The following is a 25,760-nucleotide window of genomic DNA, read 5'->3' on the forward strand; positions in this document are numbered from 1 at the left end:
GCAAAAAATCCTAACCTAAAGTGTCTGATTATGGAGATGTGCTAAGAGAATTATTAACCCTAAGAGAATTATTAAAAAAAAAAAAGTGCAACCACCAGTCTGGAGAAGCAACGTGCTGTCGGCTGGAGGGATGTGCCTGTCGGGGTGAGCTGGAACAGGCTTTTATGGTGCCTGGCAGCAAAAACTGCACCTAAAGGTCAACTCCATGCAAGGCACTGTAACAAGGTGCTATGGAGTGTCAGATAGTAGACTGAGAGTTGTGAATATTAAATATTGCATGTCAACTGCAAGATATCATTTGCTTCCATGGCTTGTCTGCTCTATGTACAATGGCATATTTTAGTCTTACAATAATTCATATATGTTTACACTGCTTTTGTACCACGGTGAAAAAATAAACGTTTTTTGGCAAATACCAGGTAAATACAACTCCTTGTCAACTTCCTCTTGACGAGGAATTTGTTTTCAATGTGTGTTGGCCTTGTGTTTGCTTCAGTTGGGGTAACAGTAGATTCTTGCAAATTGGGATATAAAAGATTCTTTATCCTTTGATTCCTTGTGGAACATTTTCCCTAACACATAAACAACTTCCCTTGCTGTAACTTGTATCTGTTGCCTCTTGTGCTATCACTGTGCACCTCTGGGAAAAGTCTGGCTCTGTTCTTCCCATGAAGCCCCTTGAAAACAGCAGTTAGACTCCTTCTCGCACAGTGTCCATTTGTGGTCTCATAAGTGCCAAGCAGCAGGGAAATAATTAGTTGCTTCAGGAGGCTGGCTATCCTTTTGCTGATGCCGATGAATATTTGGCTGACTTTGCTGTATGGACACACTGTTGACTTGTGTTCAACTTGCTGTGCTTAACCCTCAGTCCTTTCTGAGGACTGCTGTCTAGTTGGTGGACCACAGCCTGGACCTCTTTGTGCTGCTACATGGAGTTACTCAACCCCATGCTGTAAAGAACTAGCAACTGATGGCAGGAGAAATGGAGTGGATGGCTGTGGCAGGGACTTGAGAATTTCCAGAGGGAGGGAAAATGAGATACATTTGACTTTGCCAAGACCAACAAGAAACCACCAGGGATTGCAACTGCAGAGGTGAGAGCCTAAATGGATGGAGGGCGGCTTCCAGCCTGGCTCTGAGAACCTATAGAATCTCAGCTGAAGTCATCAGCAGATTGGACAAATGAGTGACACAGCTGTAGGGACAGAAGGTGGCAGGGAAAGGTGTAACAACCAAAGGAATTAGGAATGGAAACTGAACACAGCTGATGATGCTAAGACATGTGATGTCAATATGAGTGTGCACGGAAATGAGCAGATGATGTATCCTTTGGAAAGAGATCCTCTGCACTGTGCCATTTGCGCTGTTGTTAAAGGAGCGGAGTTTGAAGCAGTACTGCTGCTGCAGTTGGAACAAGTTACCTTTTGATAAGCCAGTGCCTGGACAGCCATTATTCCATGTGATTGACTGCAAGCAACTTTCATTCCAGTAACTCCCAGAAGTTCACCAAAGTGTCATTGCTGCCTTTGTAAGACTTACAGTAGAGAAGTAAGCTTGGACTCCTCCCTGTAATTTTGAGGCACGTGTTGGATAATGTTTCTACTTGTTTTTAGGCAATATGGAAAAATGTAAGGGGTTTTATATACCTATATCTAGACTTCTGGACACATATACATAAAGTGTGTGTACATTATACACAACAGATGAGTCTGACATATGTTTTACAAACATTTTGGTTATTATGTGTTATACGTATGTACACAGAAGCCCTTAATATCTTCAGCTGGAACCTTCTATAGGAATGAGAAGGCTGCCCTCCCTTCTCCTGTGTTTAAAGGCCTTGTGCTCTAGCAGGGACTAGATGATGGAAAGGATGGTGTGTGCGCTGTGCCTGCAGCCAGATGTGTGCTTCGCTATTGAGGGCAGAGAAACTAAGTGGAGCAGGGTGACATGTGCAGAGCGGAGGGAGGTGACGAAGTACTAGCTCAGGCTAATGGCACTTGCTTGTGTCAGGGAGTGCTAGACCCAGTGTTAAGCGTTACAGCATCAAAGGTGCATGATCACAGCACCTTTGCTTTTCCTTAGGCACTGTTCAGACCAGCAGGAAAAGGGGTCCTTGGGGATTGCTTTGCTTTTAGCTGTAAAACCTGTCTTCTCTGGGGATGGAGGCACCTGTCACAAAAACCTGCTATAATACTGGATTTAGTAAAATACATCTGATAAATTCCATGGAAAGCCAATTTGAATCGAGCCCTTCCGCAGGCCTCTGGCACTAGAAGAATATTGTATTTGGCTTTTTCTATTGTATGTGCTGCGTTTTTCTTTCTTAGACTATTTTATCTGGAAATGTTTACTAATTTCCTTCCTTAGCAGAAACACTGAGGATTTAAAATGTGGAAGAAAGCGTGCCAGGATAGTGTCTTTTTTTCTAAGGAGGATTTGGGATATGTCCTTCACAGTTCATATGCCTTCTTTCATTTCCAGACTTCTCATACGTTTCTGTTAATGTAATCCTGAACTAGGATTCCCTCTTTTGAAAAGCTTGCTGAGAGGTAAACAGAGAAGCAGTATAGGGGAGAGCTATTTTACAGCAACAGTCCCTGAGAGGAAATTTTTGACCACCCCCAGTCTAGTATTTGATTAAATGCTACATGACAGGCATACCTGACTGATGTGCATATAAACAGAGAACAGAATTTTCTTTATCTATGATTCTTTTCATACTCAAGGTAATGCAAAGCTTGCATAAAGGTTAATGTGAAAAATAAGGCTACTATGAGCGATTTCTCAAAGGGCATTAAATCTTCTACAGTAATGCACACACTGGCTATCAATAAGTAGTTCTGAAAACTTGAAAGCAGGGAGGGAATTTCAAAGTGGATTGGCAGTCCTTTGGACCTCGGGCAGCTTTGCCTGCATATGACTGGTGTGTATGTTCCTCAGTATGGAGGAACTACAATTCGGTTCCCTATTTATTTCATAAAAGATGTAGAGAAGTACACAAAAGGCAATACCTTGAGAACCATGTGAAGCATCATTTGGAGGCCATTCTTGCCTGGGTATTTCCCAGCGATGTTGGAAGGAGATAAGTCAAAGAGGTTGGCTCCTGTTTCTGTGCAGATGGCATGGACCAACATTTTCTTTCCAACACCAGCAGGTCCAGCTAGTAACAAAGATTTCACCAAAGGAGCCTTCTCATGGACTGTTTGGGAACCTGTAAAAAGTCATAAGGCACTATTATTGCTTTCATTTAAGTCTTGCCGTAAAGATAATGGAATGATTCTTCCTTTTCTCTTCACTATAAATAATTTATAATGTGAATTCATTGTTTCCTTAATAGGGCACAAGTGCTCTTACGTTCAATTCTATATAGCCAGAGCTGTGGCTGTAGTATGGCTGAGTTAAAATCCCCATTCATTGGAAGGCTCAACCACCCTTATCTGTGCCTTCTGATGGGCAAACTTCAGCTCTAAATCTGCGTGAGCTAAAAGAATAGTAATTTATTGGTAAATTTTTGAGGCTGGATGCAAGGTAGGAGCACTAAAATGCCACTGTTGCTGGTGGCTGTGTGTACAGAAAAGTCTGCTCCTCTGCACAGGGGCAACTGCCTCCCCTCAGCTGCAGGCAGAGTTAGGGATGTGTCTGTGGCTTTAAGCTTTGCGTTTGTTGTCAGAGCAGGTCCTCACTTTCTGCAATTGGACGAGGATGCGGATTCACGTGGGGTGTAGGACTAGCAGAATTTCTTCCTCCTCTCTGAAATGACACTTTCCAGCTTCCTTATCTTTAGAGAAAAGAAACTAATGGGACTGTCTGTTGGAACTGCATTTGTCAGTAATTTTGAAACCAGATGTTACCACGTGTTTTATTTTCTCTCCTTTACCTTCTGCATACACCACCACTCCTTGTGTAATTTTTTTCTCTTAAATGTTATTGCTATTCAGTGAGCATGGAAGATGGACTGCTTGTCACTTAGGCTAGCCATGCTCCAAAATCCTTCACTGCTGTTATCCCCGCGACATGCGCCTGCTGAGCGTAGTTTTAGCTTGCCTGCACAGGAGCCAGTATTATTCCCCAGTCCGGAATGTGGCAGCTGCATGTTGCAGAGCAGGTACGATATATTTATTTCCTAGGAGAGGGGGACTCCTTTTCTGTTCCCTTTATTTTATTCAGGTGAGGAAATGCCAGGGTTGCTATGCTTCACTTGCTCTGTCAGCAGCCACGACTGCTCAGCATTTTTTAAATCTATCTCTACGGCTGCTCCAGGTAAATCCATTCTGGGCCGTAAGAAATATGCTTCAGAGCCTGGGAAAGCCTAGTAGAAGTGCCTGCATTGTGAAAACAGAACCACAGAGAGAGATTTAGGTGGTTGATGGTGACAGAACCTGTCTTCCCTGAAGCTCTATCACTGTATGAATTAAGTGCAAGTGACCCTTCAGAGATGGAAATAGCAGGAAATGTCAAATGCTTTTTCCATACCTACTGGTAGCCCAGTAACATCGCTCCCTCCATGCCTAAAAACACCCTGTGTCAGTAGTGGTGGCTGTTACTCCATCAGACCTTCGAATCTGACTTTGTATCTGCTGCCTCTAAAGGTCTTTGGGACTGGTGACTATGGGACTCATGGAGGAAACCAGCCTCCAAAGTGATGGGCTGGGGAGAGAGCCTGTGGCTCAGCCTGGAAAAGTTCTCCAGGTTAAGGGAGACAGATAGGTAAGAATGGTATTTAAAAAAAATCCAGTCAGGCTCTCTATCCATGTCCTAATGTTTTAATGTCCAACAGGACTGAGTGTTAAGATGAATGCCGTTATTTCGGCACTGTGCAGGATGTAGTGAACTTGTCAGCCACCCAGGCTTTATTAATATTTGGTCATTCCATACCAATCTATTACTATTACACATAGATTTATTATGAGGGGAGCAGCAGACTCCTCTGTGGTTAAAGATGAAGTATATCTTCTACTATTATTTCTCCTTTCAGCTGCTTATAATTTTCTCAATGCCATTTAAGCTGGAGCTTTCCTTCCCATCAGGTGACTATTTTGAGGATAAACTTTCACTTCTACACATACACAATTATATAATGATTAACTAGTTTTGAGGCCAATTAAATAAATGTCATCCATAACACATTGCCCATAACACATCACACTTTTTTTTTTGGCTCATGCAATATCTTTTTTTTAATTTTAATCAAAGGCATTTTTCAAATTGCTATTGCAAATACATTCTGTTTTGTTTAAACAGTCTAGAGTTTCTTCTCCCTATATTTTTAGTAAATTGTATAAGTGGTAGAAAATTTATGGGTTCTCTTTCCTCTTGCCTGGATTGAAGGCAGGGGTGCTGTTAACCTCCCTCTTCAGATTGAGCTGTAGGGCGGCAGGAGAGTTCTTCTCTACCTGAAACCTGAGTGAAGCCAATTTGCAGCACATTGAGCCTGCTTGGAGGACAGGGGGATCCAGGAAATGCCTGAGGAGAGCCACAGAGCATGTGCACACAGAACAGCCCAAGCACTGGCCTTTCTGGAAGGTGTGCAATGGGGACTGAAAAGCAGGAGATCTGTGTCAGCTTTGCTCTGTTTTCTGCAACGGGAGGCCAGGAGATGTCAGCTCTTTTGCCCTCTAAAGGGCATCAGCAGACAATGACACAGCCTGGGAGGAGATAACGCTGAGCTGAAACCTCCCCGAAATCCAATCAGGAACGGAAAAGGATGCAAGTGAAGTATGCATAGAGACCCTTGAGACAGGCACTTCTTGCAATCACTAGAGTTTGGCTTAATGCTATTCTCAAGTAAAATATGAGATACATTTTCTGTTAAAATCAAACAACTGGACTTGGCAAAGCCTTGTTAGATATTGGTGAAGTCTGGCATTAAAACTGCAAGAGCACTGTACAAATGTACAAAATGTATTCAAACTAATTCCTTAAATGATTGCGTTGTTTGGTGCTGAGTAACATTAGCCAGCTTGTGAAAGGTAAATTGCAACCTTAGCCCTTCCCTTAACTTGATTAATTTTGATCACTGGAGCTTGTTTTAGCTATTATCTTTCCCAAGCGATTTCTTTTTATGTGCTGCCATTCACAAACTGTTAACATGCAAACAGAGACAGTATGGAAATGCAATACCTGACAATAGCATGTGCAAGCTCCTTTATGCACTATTAAAATGATACGGTCTTTGCTCAGAAGGCTTAATTGAAAAACAATTATACTGCAAAATGCTTTAGATTACGATTAATCAAGCCCTGTCAAAGCCAGTAAAAATGCACGTTACTGACAGGAAGCAAAGCCATTGTATTTTGCCCCCTAGTCATTTTTGCCGTGCTCTTACCTAACGGCAATATTCCGTACAGCGCTATTAGCTGCCTGACATGTGCGGGAGAGGGCACTGGCTCTCGGTCTGCCTGGTGAAGTAGGCTCCCCAGATAGTTGTACTCGCCTGTAGGGAGGAAGCATGGGCTTAATAAATGTGACACTGCATTGTTATAAAATGCATAACTCAAGTAATGAAAAACTACCACAGAATACCAATATAATGTGCTCTCAGCAAACCCAGTACTGTCAAGGGACAGGGACTCGGGCAGGGCAATATCGCTGTGGAATGTGGCCCTGAGAAATTTGAACGGTGAACGGCAAAGGAAAATGAAGTCAAACACGCTATGGGCTTCCCCTTCCAGACTGTGGAAGGCGTTCAGCTGAGCAGTCGGTCTCGAGTAACCTTTTAAAGAAACTTTGTGGAGAAGAATCATTAGTAGCCCCATAAATCACACTGCTGGCAAAGGATTTCTAGATTTGGGCTTTTGCAGGGCTGGAATCTCAGTGAACCACACTCTATCAAAAGGATTTGAAACAGGAGGAAAAGAAATTTTAACAAGCTTTCCCCTGGCTTCATCACATCTCAGTTTCTCACTGTTAGATATTTAAGTGTGTCACCTAATTTGGTGGGGCTCTTTGCTTTGCAGTTCCCCTTTTCTGCTTAAAAAAATCCCAACAACCTCCACAAAACAGCCCAAGAAGACTTAAAATCCCTGACATGAACCAAAACGATTTAATCTTTCTTCAGCTCTTGTTACAGAGCCATAATCGCGTTACTTGCCCTGTCAAAATCCATATACAAGACATGAGAGAACAAAGATCCAGAAGGATGGGTCACAAGTAAGAAAACTAGCTGTGGCAATGTAGTCAGTGATTATTTTTTTAGCACAAATGAGATGTCATTGCAATGAATATTATGGAAAAATAGTAGTATATTATGTTTTATTGGAGATAAAAAGGGAGAGCACTAGAGCTCTCTGGAGCAGAGGTAGATTAGTGATGGTTAAGAGAGAACATGGAGTTGTAATTTGGGGGCAAAAAAGCAGACAAGCCCTGGTGCAACTGCCCCCTCCCTTCTGAAGAATAAAATTAATTTCAGGTTTTATCTTTTATTTAAGGAGAAATCAAAAGAACTGGATAGGAATTAATCTTCACAGATTTAATTAGAAGGCATCAAAGGGTTTAATTGCAACTGAACATAAATCACAGTGGATATTCTCTGACTAATTTAGATAAGGTCACCAAGAAAATTAGTTCACTGATGTCGGTTTGTCATAGAGGGGGGACATTTCAGCGCCTTTACTTGCGGTGTAGCACAACTCCAATTTTTGCCCTTCTCCCAGAAACTGGGAGTAAGTGACCTTCCTTAGGCTTGTGCTCTGTAAGAGCTGAGCAGATGAGGACTCATTTTTCTGCAGGTTTTGACTAAGTCCTTGGACCTTTAAAGAGAGAATTTTTCTTTTATTAAAAAAAGAATAAAAATAAATTTCAGTCCAGATTATAGGCCAAATCTAAATACCTTTTATATCTTGTTCTGGCAGCTCAAGAAGCATGACTGAGTCCTGAATAGGGAAAAGCTGACTCTGACAGTTTGGGCCACCTCCTCGCTGCCTGGTCTGCATGGGCAATCACCTGTGCCTGGGACACGTGGGGGACCTGGCATGGGTGTAGGTGGTCAGGTGAATATTGCCAGGCTCTGCACTTCTATGTCCAGTATCTTCTGCCGCTGGGAAGTGAATATTGCTGGTGTAACTGGGAGCAGCCCTCAGGTTGCTCTGTGCTGCAGATGAGCCAAGACTTCAAGCCTCAGGGTCAAGGGAAAGTGGCCCAAAGCCATCTCAGCCTGCTTCCAAGTTTGATGTTACCATTATTAATTGTTATCCACTGGCTAAGATATGTTTTAAAAACATCTGTGGTAAGGAATGTGTTTTGGACAAAAGTGGCCTTGATGGTATTGGCTGGGGGAATGAAGGAATAATGAAAATCTTCCGTTACTTTATCCACTGGCTAAGATATGTTTTAAAAACATCTGTGGTAGGGAATGTGTTTTGGACAAAAGTGGCCTTGAATGGTATTGACTGGGGGAATGAAGGAATAATGAAAATCTTCCATTACTTCACTTTATCTTTAACGAGTGTAAAATGGATAGAATACTTCTTAATTCAGCTTTCAACAGAGCCGGCAAAGCTTCTGGTGTGATAACTGGTGCTTTTAAGAGTTTATATAAGCGTGGCATTTAGAGGTGATGCACAAGATTCTAGACTTTCTGGCTCAGATACATAATGTACTAGCAGCCAGTGGCATTATGACTTCTGGATGTCTGCAAAATTCAGTAATGGTGGCCTCTAAAACAGCTGAATCTTAGCAGCAAAAAACCCAAAGGTTGCTGTGATTTTACTGTATGTCACTAAATGCTTTTGGAGGTGGTGTCAAATCCCTAAGCAGCCTGTGTTTGTTTCTCTCCTTATTTCTCTGTATAGAGCGTAGGCAAGCATGTCTGATTGCAGCTGCAGGTAACAAAGTGGGCAAGAGGATTATGAAATGCCGAGCTAGGCAGAGATACATCTTACTCAAATCAAGGGCCAGATATGTCTCGGAGCACTCTGCAAAGTTCAGGGGTACTCAGGGAGGTGGTGGAAAGGGTGTGTGTCTTTTCTGCTGAATGAACATATGCAGAAGGTGTGATTTTTGCTATTCTCTGGGAAACATTCTGAATGGATTACAACGCGTGGTCCGATAGACTTGCACCGTCTTGCTAGTGCCCGGCCAGTGCTCCTTAAAGGATGTCCTGGTTCCACCTCGGAGTGGTTTGTGACATACAAAAACATTCAAGGCTTTCAGGTGCTACTGCTTGGAGTTAAGAGCCAGCTTTACAAACAGGTTCTTGTTTCAGTAGCAGAAGTGAAAGGTACTAAGCGTTCTGCAGAAACAGTCTTGATTTGCATACATGGCTTCAGACATTCAAGTTTGCAAGTCCTGCAAGTGTAATTACTCTTGAATTTACTCTTGACTGGAAATAGGGGTCAGTGAACACTGAATTGCTGGAGGTTTGGTTAGAGTAAATACTATATTAGCTCTAAAATGTCTACTTTACCAACATAGTCGGAGAGATTGACGGTCTTGGCTTTTATTATTAATCCTTCTTCCACTAGTTCCCTGTACAGAGAATCGATGGTCCTGTGGACAAGAGACATCACTCAGAAATTCTAGGGCATTGTATGTAAAAGCTCAGTGCTTCAATAACTGAACTGGCTTGAGGTTATATTCCTTCAGCTTCATAAATACATTTTGTAGTTCAGAGGTAAAGGTGGTTAGTGTCATCAATATGAAATCAATAAGTACCGTTTTATGCGTTATGGCAAGGAATCTCTTTTATTACCTCGCTCGCTGCATGGCTCCCTCTCACGTCAATTCCATTACCCATTTCGAGGTGATGCAAGATCAGTTATGACTTGTGTAATAGACTCATTCATTAATATCAATTACTGGGAAATTATTTTTAAATTATACAATAATAGCAATCCTAACACTACTATACCTATTCACTTAGCTCTCCAATTAGGAGTAATTCATTAATTCTTCTTGGAATTTATTCTGGTTGTAATAGACAGCCTCCTCTCATCAGGAACACACTGGAAACGACTTGATTGGAGCAACCAGTGATGACCAAAGGAAAGTTGGGGGGAAAACATACAGTAGAAATGGGCATAACTTCTCTAGTAGGGTAGTTTTTTCCTCTCAGTTAAGTGGCTGGAAATAGCTCCTAGTAACTGAGGATTTAATATGCTTACACTTGCATTTGGTTTTCTGTTGGTGTGGATTTCTCCACACTCTCTCTTCTGGAGTTCTATCTAAGTATTAGTTTCAATGACATTTTTGGTACTAGGTTCTACAGATTGATAATGCTTAAAGTATTACATAAAATTCACAAGTTTGTTGGAAATTCTTGTTGTACTCTTAGTATAAACAATACTGATTTGAACCTTTTTAGGTTCAAACACCTTTTTAGGTATTTCATTGTGCACTTTTCACATCTTCTCCCTTCAGTATCTGATCTTTCTCTGTTTTTGTCACCTGTCTCTGTCTGGGACTTTCTGGTGTGGCTATAATAAATATTTAATAGCAACTCTCAGCAGGCTAATAAAAACTACATTTACAATTTGAGGTCTACAGCCTTTTTCCATTTCAGCTGGGAAGTTTTATGTTTATGCAGTGTTAGTGGTACAACTAATATAGGAGTAGTAGTAAGCAAATGCAAAATTTAATGCACCTTCAACAACGGTGATCTTGCTACTCTGATGCTTGCTTTTATTCTTGGTGATTTTAGGTTGAGTATGTGTGTCATAAAACAGGCAGAAGGTAGAATGGGACTAATCTGACAGTTCTGTTGGGAGCATGACTTCTACCTTTCCTGTCTTATTATTTTTACTGTGCAAACTTAATGATGCATGCCCTGCGTCTCCTCTGAGTGTGATGTGATCAGCCTTTGACTAAAGCCCCCTGTGCCCCTTCCACCATACCAAACAGAGCTGAACCTGAGCTGCTTAGTTATATCTGAAATGATTCTTCCTTCCTTTCTCAGCAAAGAGCAAAGCATAGAGCCAAACTCTGATTAAAAGTCAGCTACTAAAAAGCTTGTGTTCTTAAATGTCTGAATGTTGTATTAAGTTTATATATAAAGAAGCAGGTATGTGCAAGAGCAATTTTAAAAGCACTGAATATATGCACCCTTGTTAGACTTTGGCACTGTTCTTTTCTGAGAGGTCATGCTTTGTTATAATCCATGACATGTTTATTTTAAATATTTGCTTTGAGAGGTTTTCATTTTAAAGCAGGTAAAGAGATCACTGGCTGATTTGTGCAGTGCTAGCACCCAAATGATCTAGTCCAGGTCTTGTCGTGCATGTCTTGTACAAATGGATTTGTGGGGTGAGTCCCATGTGCTTCCTCCTGCAGTGATGGAGTGTGTGTGTGTTTCCACACTGCTCTCCAGCCCTGCTCTCCTGAGACCTGGGTCTGCTCCTGCCCTGCTGCTGAGTCAGCAGGTCCCAGGAGTGATACCTCCGTGTAGGTGACTGTGTTATGTGTATGGGTGAAAAATGACTGGATTACCAGTGAATACATCATGAGCTCACTGAAAACGTAATGTCAAAAAAAAGACATCCTCTCAAATCCTCCAAATAAAATAAGGGTGCTTGAAAGAGCAAGGATACAAAAGAATCTGCCAGAACTCTTATTGATAAATAAGAGTGATTTATGACACATACATCATACCTCAGACATGAAGAGTGATTTATGGAGTGTACGGGCCTGTCTGCTGTCTCCCTTATCAGGTTTCAGCCAGGATGGAAACAAAACTGCTGGGTGCTTCAGCACTTGCAGAGAGGATGTGGAAGAGGCACACAGGGCTGATATCCTGCCTAAATATTACATGGGCTTAGCTTTGCATACTGGAATTAACCTGACTGAAGTTAATGGAGACTGGCCATAGTGGTGTGTTTGGCAGAATAGGGGGATCTTAATTCGTATGTGTAGTTCAAGATGGTGAAGAACAAAGTTTGTGGTGTGTAGCATTAAAGTAGTGTTTTGTTGCCCTGTTATCTGGTGCTGTGAAGCCATCGGTCAGGGAGGGGCTGTGGGAAGGCTGCCGTGTTCACTAGGAATGCAAAAACCATCTTGGATAAAGTGTATATACTTCAAGTTTGCAAAAGATTATTATTGTTTTTAATGTACCATCTAGGCTTTTTATGGATACGTATAGCTGTTAGTAAAGAGTAGGGCTTCTGATTCTGGTCAACGTAGCAATGTTGAGATGTTAATTGTGTAATTAAAACCCAGAAGGGTCGAGAGCCTATCTAATGCAAAGAAGATGCAGCCTCATTGTCTACATATCAAATAAACAGGTCCTGTCTTACCTGTCAGGAGTTAGGTCTTGCTCCATCTCGGGTATCCTTTTCCTCGTGGTCGCCTTTTTCTGAGGAGCACAAAACCAGGCAGGAATTAGTGACCTTAGTACAGCTATATATATTTGAATGTACGGAAGTGAAGGCCAGAACAGCAAATGATTTTGGATATGTCCCTTGCTACTGAAGAAACCTAAAGGGAAAAAACATATCCTTGAATGCCCTGAGGACAAGGAAGCCATGTCCCCATTTATAAAAGCACAGGAGATGTTCCCATTTGTAAGTGCTTCACTCAGGCACAGAAGAGGTGAAGCACCTCTGGGCTGAGGCGCTGTGTCCAACTCACAGCTCTTGTGGCAGATGCCTTTGAACTGGACTCTGCATGAAGTAACCTGATGGGTGCTGCCTCCTTCTAGAATACAGCTGCTCAGGGAGCCTGTATACCTGACCTCTCCCATCAGTGACCAAGAGCACTGTATTTGAGAGATCAGTTCCTCTCTTTCCAGTGGAGGCTGCATACAAAAAAATCCCAAGGCTGTTTGAGAAAAAATTCTTGTCTCCATCTGTTTTGGAGCACTACTCTGTGGTTGAGTGGGTATGGCCCTTACCCAAGAGGGAAGCAGGCAGGAAAAGGGTGTGGTGTCCAAGGAGCTGCTCCAGCAAGTGTTCATGTTTGGGTTTTGTGTGGTGAGTGATTTTTTTGTGTTTTTTTTTTTGTTTTTTTCATGCATTGGGGTAAACTGCAGCTTCCCTAAGGGTCACATATCGTGTTTACCGCTGGACCAGGACCTGAAACCAACCGTCCTGAGTCTCTGGCTACTCTCCTGTTAGGCGTCCTTCAGTCTTCTTCCTTACGCCTCAGGGAAGAAGCTTGAAGAGGTCAGAACAACATGACCTGCACTTCTCTTGATACTTTCACCACACTTTCACTACAGAAAGATTTTTGACTTGTGCAACTAGTTTCTTTACATGCTCAAAAAAAAACCCCATGAAAACCCTAAAGATGTGAATTGGCAATGTCAAGCCCTGCCATTAATTACAGTTCACAAGCCATAAGTACAGTTAGTAATGGAGAGGGCATCATTAATCCATGTTAGTGCCCACCACTGGTGTCCATACTAAAGTTCGGCAAAGCACTTTAGAATTACTTCTCACGAACTATTTGCACGGCCACATTTGTGCACCACGGGATTTCTTCAACAGCTTAAATTTAAGCATGTGCTTAAATGCTTAGTTGATCAAGGCAGCTTATTCTTTCAAAATGTTTATGTTAGCTTTCCCGGGAATACAGTCATTTACTTTATTTTTTTAATAGTGAATACTTCTGCAGAGCTCTAAAGGCTATGTTGTTGAGTTAAAAAAAAACACCTATCCAATTATCCGGAAAATGCTGTGTTTTGGTTGTGTGGGCTTTTTCCCCCCTCCTCCTGTTCTAGAATGGATCAGCAGTGTTCAGAAATATATCAGTTGTAACTTTCTAAGGATGATTGCAATGTAAATAACCTGTGGTTCAATCAACTCTTACTGTTTACAGTGCACCAAAGAATCTAGATGAAAATGTAAAATAAACCCTCAACTATATGGATAAGCTAAATGGGAAAAAGGTGGTGTTTTTATGTTTTGGATTAGAACAATGCAAACAACTCTGTATCTGCAGAAACTACACCTTGGATTTCTTTACATAAATAAGCTTGGCAGCAAGTACTTGTTACAATATGCCAGTGGGGTTTTCTTTTAAAGAAAAGGAATAGGAAGAACAAAGCATCTACCATGCTGTTTTAACAACCGAGGAAATACTGAGCCTGTCAGTGGTTTATTTCTGGTGTTCCTCCAGCTTTGTCTCTAACCTTTCTTCTAACAAGCTAGAAATTACATATCATGGGGTCTGACTGGGAAGAAAAGCTCATTTCTACCTATGTAAAGACACTAAGCATATGTTGAATTTATTGGCCAACTGGTATTGTCCTCAAGGCAGCTTCACCAATAAAGTAACTCAAGAGCAAAACAAAAATGCACTGTGCAGGGGAAAAATGTGTTTTCCTAATTAACATCAGCATTTATAGGAAATTTGGCAAACAGCGAGATGTGATAAAGGCAAATATGAATTGTAGACAATGGCTCTCCTCCAAAATGTCTTATTGGGAACTGCTTTATTTAGAAAATGGTAATGTTTAATGAATGTGAACACGCTCATCATTTATAATGAAAATCTCCTTGTTTCTATCTCCGAAATGTCAGTCTAGCTCCTGTGTAGCCATTCATTTACTTGGTTATTTCCTGCTTTGATAAGTTACATGTAGTGAACTGCATCAGCTATCAGTCGGCAGATGACAGAAGACTGTTTTCTGTGCTCAGTGTGGTATCTTGTCTTACTGTGTGAAATCATGGAAATGTTTTTGAGTAGCTCAGGGGCTGCTATGAGTAAACACAGACCTGAGTTCAGACCAGATTCCAGGGCAGAGGGTCTCTGGCACTGGAGAGGGTAGCCAAAGCATCTCATTAGAGGCAGCGTTCCATGTTGGAACCACAGGCTCTGTGCCACCCTTTGGCTGTGATCGTACAAGTCATATCATATCATAGAATGACCTAAGCTGGAAGGGACCTTAGGGATCATTTTAATCCAGCCTCCCTGGTGCCAGGGATGCTACCTCTCGACTAGATCAGGCAACACATGGGGACTGAACGGGAATCGAACCCGCGACCTTAGCGTTGTTAGTGCTACGCTCAACTGCCTGAGCTAACCGACCCCCAGCTGCCATCAGCTGTCCACAGCTACCATCACCAAGCATGTGGAAAAGTAAGAAGAGAATTACTCTGTTGGTTTAAGGGAAATGATGGTGGATAAGCAGTAGCCTCTGAAGTGTTTGGATGGATTCCTTGGATCGTGTGGGAGGCTGAGAAAGCGCAGATTTGTGCAGTGTGTGCATCTGTTCTTGGTTGAGGAGTTTTTTCTGGCAATACCAAGATATAGAGTGCAGCTTCTGATACTTGCACTGAAGAAGTTTGTAGACAGAGATGTTTCCACTGATAATTAAACTCTTGCTGAATGAGGGACTCGGATCTATAATCCCTGTTGGATTTAGCTACAGCATCCAAAGAGGTTACAGCCCCCACAGCTGACTGGGAGCTCTGGATGCTAATCTCCATCAACTAGAGAAAATCTAACAGGGATTGTGAATCGCTGTTCTCAAATGCAGTCTTTCCTCAATTCTGACCTAGCCCGTCTTGTGGTCTTATTCACTATAGCTTTGCTCTTACCAAGTCTTTAGACTGATGTCAATATTCTTGTCATAGCCGTTTCTATAGTTAACCTCTTGTGGTTTTCTTTGCTTCTGCCCAGCTGCATCAAATAAAGGATATCCAAAGCTGTGCTGAGATGCCAGCAAGGCCTATTTCATAATCAGCTTTTACACACTTCCCATGTCTCCTCTTTCTGTTTTTTTCTGAATCCTGGCCATGCCATTGTGTATGTGTGGGTGTGCTCACTTGCAATGGGTTGCTTTACCTGCGACAATTGGATCGGAAACAAATCCTCAGGGGAGTGGAACAGGAAAAGAAGCACAATGGGTTTGATAAAGAGCATTCTGATAAGCCCTCATATGTAACTTCCAGGTCAGTAACTGCAGAGAGTTGATCTTCTCAGCTCTTACACTGGGTGGAAAGCCAGTTTAAAAAAGCTAGTGGTAGTTTACTTGGTTGTAGGTTCCCAAGAGAAACACCCTTGGCTGCTAAGGGTACTGTGGGTGGGTACATGGCATACATGTAGAAGAATTACTTCTGAGGCTGGTGGGTTGTGCTGAGCCACCCAAATCAGAAGCTTGGGCAGTCAGCAGAAAGGGCTGGACTCAGAATAACTTCTCACTAAAAAGTTCATACTGGCACAAGGCTGCCAACAATTTTTTTTTAGAAATCTAATGGTTTAGGAAATGCTAGCCTTTGCTTTCAGTGCTTTATAACAGGCTACTCTGGTCTGAGTGGGGACTTAGACCTTCTGATGTCTCTTTGCCAGACTTTAGAGACATAAATGCCTTTTCGCTCACTAGCAGGCAATCTCCATTCAAATCTTTCCTCAGCCTTTTTTTCCATAGGTGCTTACAATCCCAGTTTACTGATCCATGGCTGGGCAGATGACAAGCTGCCACTGTGCATGGTGAAGAAAAATGTAATTTGCAGCAGAGCTGAACCACATTCCTTTGTTTGTTGTATCCGTGTCCCCTCTCCTGTGACAGTCATCAGATCAGCAGCTCTCTGGAACTATCAAGAGTCCAGCACAGTGTGTCTCTTAATGAGGACCCTTGTGCTCTATATCCTGTCAACAGGATTGGAAGAAAGGACAAATAACAGTGGGACAGTCTGTGAGATGGAATGCTTCCATCATGGGTAGAGACACAGGGTTGGTGCCCCAAACGGTAGCAGTGTGGCTTGCTGCACTCCACTTATTTCAGGTATTTTCAGACCAACCTACTGGAACAATTTGCCGTTCCACACCAGATGATTCTTTCACAAAGGTGGCAAATGGGCTTTTTATCTTCAGGGACAATAAGAGCAATTCTTGCTAGGGTTAAGTGTCAGCTCTTAGCAGTAAGTGGTATTTGAAGGTTTAGGAGTCACTGATAAAGTTCAGCCTAGAAAGTCCAGTGCAGGGAAATAGAGGAGTGGCCTAGTGGTATGCCTGGAGCTGTCAAATTTTGTTTATCTAAGACCTGAGCCATCTGAAACACAGACTGGAAGGGAACAACTAGCTTCTTTATGCTTCCCCTTTAGAGTCCAGTTCCAAAATGCCCTTCCTAAATTCCCCCCCCCAAGGGACTTTCACGTAAGTTTTCTAACTCAAATTGCTTTCCGTGGGTCAGGCAAATTTTATTTTTCTTTTTTAATATGGACTTGACAGAATTGTTTAGAGTTGTGAACTACTTATCTTAAGGTGCACTTGAAAAGACAGAGGATGTCTACCACTGGGTAGTGACTATTTCCTGACAACAAAACCCCCCCTCCTTCTATTATGATGTCTTCCTGCAAAGAAAGTATAAGAAATCCCTCCTTAGAACAGAGGGCATGGCCAAATGTGACATTTTGAATTTGGGGTAGCTGACCCTAGAGAGAAAACTCTTGTAAAGAGTTCACTTAAAGGAATTACTCTTGCTGCCTATCTCCTACTGACAAAGCACAGAAAATGGTTTGATTTCTCTGAAGAATGATGAATCCTTCTAAGAATGCTTTGCTTTGCAGAATATCCCTATTTTTTTGGGTCAGGGAGGGGAAATGTTGTTTTACGCCAAACTCCAGAGACATCCATGGCCACAATGAGAATACAAACGTACTGTTTCACATTGTGTAACTGGGGAGAGGAGATTTAACAGCACCTAAGTTGTGGTAACACGTGCCTTGAAAAACTAGAGAATGTTTTGCTGGATAGCAAATTAATAAGCTGTTTCCAAAACTTTCTAGTTCATACTAGTCTTGTTACATAGGCCATATTTCTCATAAAGCAGATCTGAAGTCTGTGTGCACAGGGGTATGCACACACTGCGTTTGTTTATGGAGTAAGATACTTATGCAAATACTAATTAGAAAAAGCATTTCCCAGTACCAGTTGGATATTTCAAACAGAATTGCACAAGGAAGATGTGTTTCGAGTAAAACTGGATACCTCTCATATCTCACCTCTAAAAATAACTTTTTTTTTCTGTCTGCCAGATAAAATCTTCAGGGAGCTTGCTTTATTTAGTTAGTACTTCTCTCTCTTCTTCTCCCCCAATCAAGTTTGGGGTGGGGGGAACCCCCAATCCCTAACATACAGTTTTATAATTCCAGTCTGACATTCTGAAGCAGGGTTTTGACCAGGTGATGTAAATGAATCTGCCCATGACAGCTTTAGGAAGATGGCTGCAGTATTCTGTTTGTGTATCTTAAGAGTCTCTTTTTGAAAAAGGTTTAGCAATTCAGTTGGTATCAGTTTTCGGAGTTGCTCCAATCTTGCATTATTAAATTGCCCCTGCATGTTTGTCAGGTGAAAGAGCATTTTTAAAGACAGTCTGAGTAGAAGTACAGCAACAGCAAGTATTTGCATGCTAAAAGGATTATAGAAATGAAATACAACAAGAGAATTAGAGTTGGCTATTTGCCTTGAGGATTTTAAGTGGATCTGCTGATTGAATGGTAGGGTCTGTAAGCCCTGAGTTATTTTGCACTGACATGATCTATAGTTTAAATGCTTGGGTAAGGAATTCAGGGACCTGTGAGCTGTGGAGTTCTGCATACGGTAACACTCTGAAACTAGATGTGAAAATGTGTGCTGTGTTTCAGTAGGTAACACATGTTAAAAACAATGTATGTCTTTTAACCTATTTTACATGCTTAAATAAACTTGGCTTAATTGCAAGTTCCCAAGCCCTTCAATAGTAAATAGTAGCATAATGTGTACCTGGCTCTGTGATGTGTGGTGTTACAGTAAAATGAAAGGTTACATCAAAACATTCAAAGTGATTTTGTTTTTAATTTACTTTCTTTTCCTGGCATCCAGATCCAGACTTTCCTTGGAAGATTGAACCTGTAACCTTAATGATAGGGATTGCTTGGGTTTTCCTGTTTGACTGGATCAAAGGATGTGTATCTCTTGAAAAATCTGATTTATCTTGTAATGATTTATCTTTGGAATAGTTCAACTTGTCCTAGGCAGTATTTACACAGGTTAAGGAATAAAAATAGCTAAAAGAAAAGGCCCTGAAAAAAGCCACAGTGTACAGATTTTTAAATGCTTCTGACTTGAGATTCAGTAAATATTTAACGTGGACATTTGGATACTGGTATCTGTGAGACTAGGGTTGCACTGAACCACTGTATCTGGGCAAAGAATTGAGATTTACCCTGAAATCTCTTAACTTGCTATGCTTACCTTCTGACTTTTTCTTCCTTTTTTCTGTTTGTTAGTCTTCTCACCATCCACAGCCAGTCTGAGTTCCTCCAATTTCTGTTGCATCACTTTATCAACCTATCCAGACAAACAGAGTTGAATCTTCCTAAGTCTTCTGTCCTGCCATCACACCTCAGACAAATGTTCAGCTAAAGTGTTAAAGCAAAGAACACGTAGTAGGGAATCTGGAAGGTCTACGCCAGGGCCAGTTCTCAGAGCTGTAGAGAAATACACACAGGCAATGCACATTATTAGTGTCCTCTTAGTATTGTAAGAATACCTGCACTCTGATCTCTTCCTCCACTTCTTCCCGTTTCTTTTCTTTGATCAGCTCTGGGTCATGATCCTGGAGAAAATCCCCTTCCTCATCTCTGTTCTGCCAAACGGCTGTTATCGAAAAGAAAGAAAAAAAAAAAGTTACAGAAGGCGTTGGTTTCTCCAACTGCTTGTGGAGGCAAAAAAACCAGGTAGTTGTGAGCAGCTTTTATAAAATTATTAACTATATGAAGGTAGCAGTCTCTAGGGACCCTTACCAAGTTCAGAGTCCTGTTGTGTTAGGGTCTGCAAATCTTAAAGTTAACTTTTTTGCCTTGGGCTGTAAATTGGTATCAGATTTCAGGAGGATATTGGGATATGGAGGTTGTCTCTTTCTGTCTGTAAAGCTGAATGCCTGGAGTGTTGCTCATCTTCAAGGGCAGGTAGTACAGTATTGAGTGAACCATATCGTGCCCCATGTGGGCATTCTTTTTTCTCTCTGTTTAATAGCATAGTGCTTAAATCTTTACTGTAAAAAAGTCATAGAGATGGCTTCTATGCATGTCTCTTGGCTGGCATAATGCAGGTTTGGGGACTGAAGGAAGGTGTTTAATTTAAACCAGGAAGTTTCCGTGTTCTTTCCTGCTCAGTTATCTAATGCTAAGCTAAAGGTGCTGCAACGTTGCAAGTCAGCCTTTGTAGTAATTCACACCAGGCTGAAATATGGGTCAGGAGCACTGGAATAGGCATAAAAGCTTGCACTGAGCACACGGAAATGTGAGCGAGAAGGGACAGTGAGTCTGACAGAGCAATGACCTGCATCCAGCCCACAAGTGATGTGTGGCCACGTGGTTTTAACATTGAGGAGGTTTAAGTTTGATGCAGTAACTGAGAAGCAGTCAAAATCTTCCAAAAAGAGACAACACCCACCTGATGCAACACCTCTAAATGTAGTGCAAAGGATAAGTAATAATGAGACCTAAATCCAGGAACAAAGCAAGCTTGTGCAAACTAATGATTAAAAAAAACCCCAACCCTGTTTATGATACAACAGCTAACAATCCTAAGGTGTAGTTTGTTTGGTTTTTTGGTTTTTTTTTTTCATTGAGGCAAACTGCAATTTGCTCTTCAGAAAGACAAGTAAATGACGTTGGGCCAACTCGGCGTGTATCTGAATTCTCTGCTATTAGCCAAAGCTACTTTTTTCAAGTGAAATGCCTCTCTTCTTTCTATGTTTTTTTAGCTGATTTAAAGAAAGACAATTAATATTTTGCATTTCCTTGCACTTCAAGCCCCAACAGTATCTTTAAAAACGACAGCTAATCTCCAGCAGTATGTGCTAATTCAATCTCCAGATGATTTAAAAGGACAGCTTTGCACTTTAAGATGTAGGCTTCTTTATGAATCTGTTTTGTACAGTGTACTCCTTCCTGCACCCACTGCCATTTCTAAGGCACTATAAAATCAGGAAGGTTTTCACAGTACCCACAGGAGATAATTTAAGTTTTAGTCCAGTTAATACAATACTGGCTGCTATTTCCATCCCTTACGAATTTTCAAAGTCCAATTATGTGCAGAGTATTTGTGGATTTACACATAGGGAATAATTTTTGCAGGTGAGTAGTCTTTGTAACTGGAAATAGAGATGGGGAAAGACTGTGTATTTTTTTTATTCTTTTTTATTGGAAAGAAACTCAAAGGTATAGGCATTAATTTCTTTAAACTATTTGTAGGTCATCAGATGGTATGACAGATGTCATGTAATATTTCAAAAGGGAAAGCTGATTTGCCCTAGCTAAAAAGCTACTTCCTCCAGGGTTATCAGCCTGGAATTTCAGCCTTGGGGAAAGGGGATGTTACATGGGAGTTATGTGAATTTTTGAACACTTTCCTCACTGGCTCAACAGGTTGCAAGTGCTATGTTTTCACAGGAGTACTAGATTTTAGATATTTATTTTTCATTGAGGGATCCATAGATTTTTATTCTGGTTTTTTTTTTTCTATAATTGTTTATAGTCATTTTGTATATTGATTAGTTGTTAATATCCATAGCAGGCAAACCAGTGACAGCCCCCACAGACTAGGCAGCTGCCTGGCAGTGAGCTTTTCTAGTGCTATATTAGCCACTGGGTTAGAGGTCCCTAATTTTAGAAGAGATCGATAACTCATAGGTGTTAGATGCTATGTTGTTGTTTTATAGATCAACAGAATGTTTCAAAGTTATTTTTAAAGTAAGGTCAAGAGGCTAAGGATGTTATGTTTTCACTGGCTGGTCAGAAGAGCCTGGTGTTTTGTTACAGACAGGGTCATCCAGCTACAGGAGCTATTTTTGAGTATGTGTGTATGCAATGCAATTTTTATCACCTCTTCTAAACCAATTCATGCTTATCTTTGAGTTATTTTATGTGTGTGCCTCTAGCTGAGGCCTCAAAAGAAAATCCACTCCACTAACATGACTGTTTCAGCAGCACTAGTTTTCACTCTGCAGACTACAACGTATTTCCAATGTTGTAAAATCATTTTGATTGGAAAAGAGCTTTATGATCAAGTCCAACAAATAAGCTAGTGATGGCAGGCCTGCCTCTAAACCGTCTTTTGAAGCACCTCATTCAAATGTCTTTTAAATATTCCTGAATTCCAGAGAGCAGCTTGTGGCTGAAAATAGAAATATATTTGACTAATGTATGAAGTTTTTCTTAAAATGACTGCTTTCAACCTCCTGGCAAAAGGGTTTGAATCTTTTGATGCCTGGTTAGAAATAGATAATATTGCCACATCTTTAAAGCTTGGCCCATGGAGTATCTGGGTTGAACTCATCCTCTGCAACACCAAGCAATCCATAAATATCAACTGACCATTTTCATAATGGGGGAAATAGCACATTGCTGCTTCACAACACAGGTAATATCCTGACTGCTCACATTTGCTTCGCATAAACTCTTGCTATTCCAGTGTAAAAGTACAGAAACTGGCTGTTTCCAATAGCAGCTGGAAAATAAGCATTTTAGAGCTTGGCAAATGTTGTTTAGCAACCACCAAAACTGTGCAATACAGTTCTAAAAGAAAGTAAGTGTTTGTGATTTCCAGTAACGTTTAGGTAGTAGTTTTTGCTTGGTAGAGAAAGGTAAAAAAAAAAAAATTGATCTACATACTTTTAAATATTTAAGTAACCTAACAACAAAGCAACAAATTTCAGGGGATGGGAAGACTTTCTTAATTTTAAGTGTTGGGCGTGAGTGACAAAACAAAAATGTTTGGTCAGCTATCATTTAGATATGAGTTAGACACACTTATAAGGGACTTCAAATGATTTAATTGTAGGCATTGGATATAAACCTTTCTTAATCAAGTTTCCTTACTGCAATATTTTCAAGATTTATGCACTAATAAATTTGAAACTCTGCGCAAATTGGGATAGTAACCTGAGGTATTTCTATATAAGAAGAAAAAAGCCCCAACACAGAAAGACCAAACTCAAGCCTCTCTTCTAAACAATTTTGCTACTGAAACGAAAATAAGCTAAAATTAAAAACACTAACTTTTTACATTGTTCTGGTCAGAAGTTGTTCTAGATTTGATTCTGGGGGCTTTCAGGAAAGGACCCTTATCCATGGCCAGATTAAAAGTAAAATTATTCTGAACAACCGTTAGGTAGTATTGTGATAAAAATGTCCCCCAATAAAAAAAACCACAAAATGCTTGTAAACGAGGCAGGGGATTGTGCTGCTTGGAGGAATTAAAGTTAAAAATAAACCTGGTGTCAAATAGACTTGGTTCACTAGGAGGAAAGAAACCTGAACACCTGAAGTTTAACTGAACATCTACGGGCTCTTACTGTACATAAGACAACTGCAGCTATTCTTTGAAGTTTGCTAGAGAGCTCTTTTCACTCTAAGGATTCCTGGTTGTCCTCTGCGTAGAAAACGGTGCCTTCAGAGCTAGGGGGGCAGCTGTCAGCCCTGGCAGGATGGGCTGGAGATGGGCATTGGTGTTCAAGAATCCAGCCTGGCCTATACTTATATACGTGCAGAGATCAAAGCAGGTTATCTTGCTAGGAATGGCAGTACTGGTGTTTAGATTACTATTAGGGTAACAAACAGGTCACCTATCCTTGACTTGTTATTAGTGAAACTAATAAGTTGTGAAAATTGTGAGTCTCTATTCCTATTAAACTAACGTGTTCATCTATAGAGTGTTTTTATTCCTAAGGCTGATATACACCACCATGGTGGGAAGGATTGTTTAAAGCCTCTGTGTTTTCTACAACCTGGAAGAGAGTTATTTGCACAGGTACAAGGAGTTTGTGAATTTGCAGTTTGGCGTTGTACTCGGGGCTCTCGGACTATAAAAAAGCAGCAATGTGCGAGCACCGGAAAGCATGGCTACTGCATCACCTCCTTGTTAGCAGAGTGCTCAATTAACACTTTGCCAAACCTGTGTAGCAATCCAAAACCCTTCTGCCCTCTTGGTGCTACTTTGCAACACTGCTCCTTTATTGCTCTTGGGACTTGCTGGATGGGAAACACTGGTCTTGCTGTTGCTGGTCTCCAGTAGCAAGGTGCCAGTTCATCCTGAGTGCACAGAGCAGCATAAGTAATGTGCTTGGCCAGTTAAGGGAAGAAGCACAGGTGAACTTGATCCTTACCTAAAACTTTTATGCTGGCTTCAGTGGGGTTCTGATGTAGCATTCAAGAGTAATGTCTGGGACACAGAACTCTTCAGCTGTAAAACTGCTTTATGATTTATAACGTGTGAGAAAATCCTCATCGTTAGAAGTCAGAGGTCAGGCAAAACTATGCTGGTGTATATTTAGAAAGTAACTTCTACACTCCTTCCTCTCCAACCAGCCCAAATCAGGCAGAAAACTTGATGCCAATAACTTATCAGCAGGAGGGATCAACGGAGATTTTTCACATAAGGAATTTTAGCAAGCCCTTAACACCGCAGGGTGGGGAGAAGAAAAGGTATTTTTAATAACTGAGAATAAAATCTGCCTGAAATAAAGCAACAAAGAAAACACCATAAGAGTTTTGAGCTGGCACGCTTTGTGAGAGGACTTCAGCTTGGCTTGTCTGACCTTTGGAGTCCTATGGTGCCGCTCACTCACCGTTCACGCGACAGGTGCACCTCACCCTCTCAGACAAGTGTTTGGCTTCCCTGCGTGCTTCCAGGCCCAGCACAAGTGATTGCAAAAGCACTTGTGCATCTAGGGCACGCACTGAAGACAAGTGGCTAGGACATAGACAAAGGCATCAAGAGTAGAAGAGATATGGAAAAGACCAAGACGTCCTTTTGCAAAAACTGTTTTTAAAATTCAAACCCCTCTAATCCTGGATGCTTTTTCCAAATGAGAAAACAGCCAGTCTCCTAGCTACAAGCCCGAGTTATGTTTAAGTTGCATCCACTCTGAAGCAAGTATATTCAAGACCAGCAGCATTTTTGTGCCGTTGCTTGAAAAGATAATCCTCCTATTAAAACATTTATTCAAAAGTAATCTGACCAGCTGTGTCAATTAACTGTTTAGGTGAATGAATCCAGTGATACTTTCCAGGAATGAGAGGAAGGCAGGATAAAAAATTACAGGAGCATGAAAACTTTTGATGCTGAAGCTTGACCTACAGAACAGTGACTTTGGACTATTTGCTTTTCAGGTGTCACTTTGTCAGCCTCAGAAAATCCAAGCAAGCCTCTGCATGAACAGCCAAAGCACTTTGTTTCGAGCTTGGCCAGTTTCACTCATATAGAACTGTACTTTCCTGTACGACTTAGCTTGATGACTTTGTGACTCCCTTCCTAAATACTATTTTTATCTAATGTCTCACTTCTGCAATGTTCTGTAGGGAACCTGTTTGACCTTATAGAAATGACATTCAGATTAAGTTGAATTAAATGAACATTCCGGTTTTAATTGCTGTATTTTTCTACTGACCTTTGTATTGACTGCTTCCTTCCTCCAATATTGAAAGGAAATTACTGGGAGCCATTTTCCAGCCTTCCTTCTCTTTCTACAGTGGGGGTATGGGGTGAAAAGAAAAAGATAATATTAACATGTAGAAGCTTCAAGTACCTTAAAAAGTTGTAATTTTCATTGGCTATGTAAAGATTTTTATTTTTTAATTTGAGGAATAAGATGCTGCTGTCTTATCAACAAAAGTCTTTTTAGCCAGGCTATAAGGAAGTTTTATTCCATTCATAGAATCATAGAACAATTCAGGTTGGAAAACACCCTTGGGATCGTCAAGTCCAACCACTGACCCTACACTACAAGGTCACCCCTAAACCATTATCACTCAACACCACATCTAAGCGACACTTGAACACATCCAGGTATGGCAACTCAACCACCTCCCTAGGCAGTCTGTTCCAGTGTCTGACCC

At 41.1% G+C, this 25,760-nt stretch overlaps 1 protein-coding gene across 1 annotated transcript in view; it reads right to left on the reverse strand.

Annotated features, from left to right (window-relative positions):
• The window catches only part of IQCA1 (IQ motif containing with AAA domain 1), a 114,294-nt gene that overhangs the window by 32,980 nt on the left and 55,554 nt on the right, over positions 1–25,760 (reverse strand). The window contains exons 8-15 of the mRNA XM_009873806.1: positions 25,313–25,388; positions 19,409–19,515; positions 19,119–19,206; positions 15,629–15,642; positions 12,228–12,286; positions 9,407–9,489; positions 6,329–6,436; positions 3,015–3,214 (exon numbers count right to left, since the gene is read on the reverse strand). Coding sequence (XP_009872108.1) covers positions 3,015–3,214; positions 6,329–6,436; positions 9,407–9,489; positions 12,228–12,286; positions 15,629–15,642; positions 19,119–19,206; positions 19,409–19,515; positions 25,313–25,388 — 735 coding nt within the window. The remainder of the gene's footprint in view (positions 1–3,014; positions 3,215–6,328; positions 6,437–9,406; positions 9,490–12,227; positions 12,287–15,628; positions 15,643–19,118; positions 19,207–19,408; positions 19,516–25,312; positions 25,389–25,760) is intronic.

Source organism: Apaloderma vittatum, unplaced genomic scaffold (assembly GCF_000703405.1).
Source record: "Apaloderma vittatum isolate BGI_N311 unplaced genomic scaffold, ASM70340v1 scaffold7077, whole genome shotgun sequence".
Lineage (NCBI taxonomy): Eukaryota > Metazoa > Chordata > Aves > Trogoniformes > Trogonidae > Apaloderma > Apaloderma vittatum.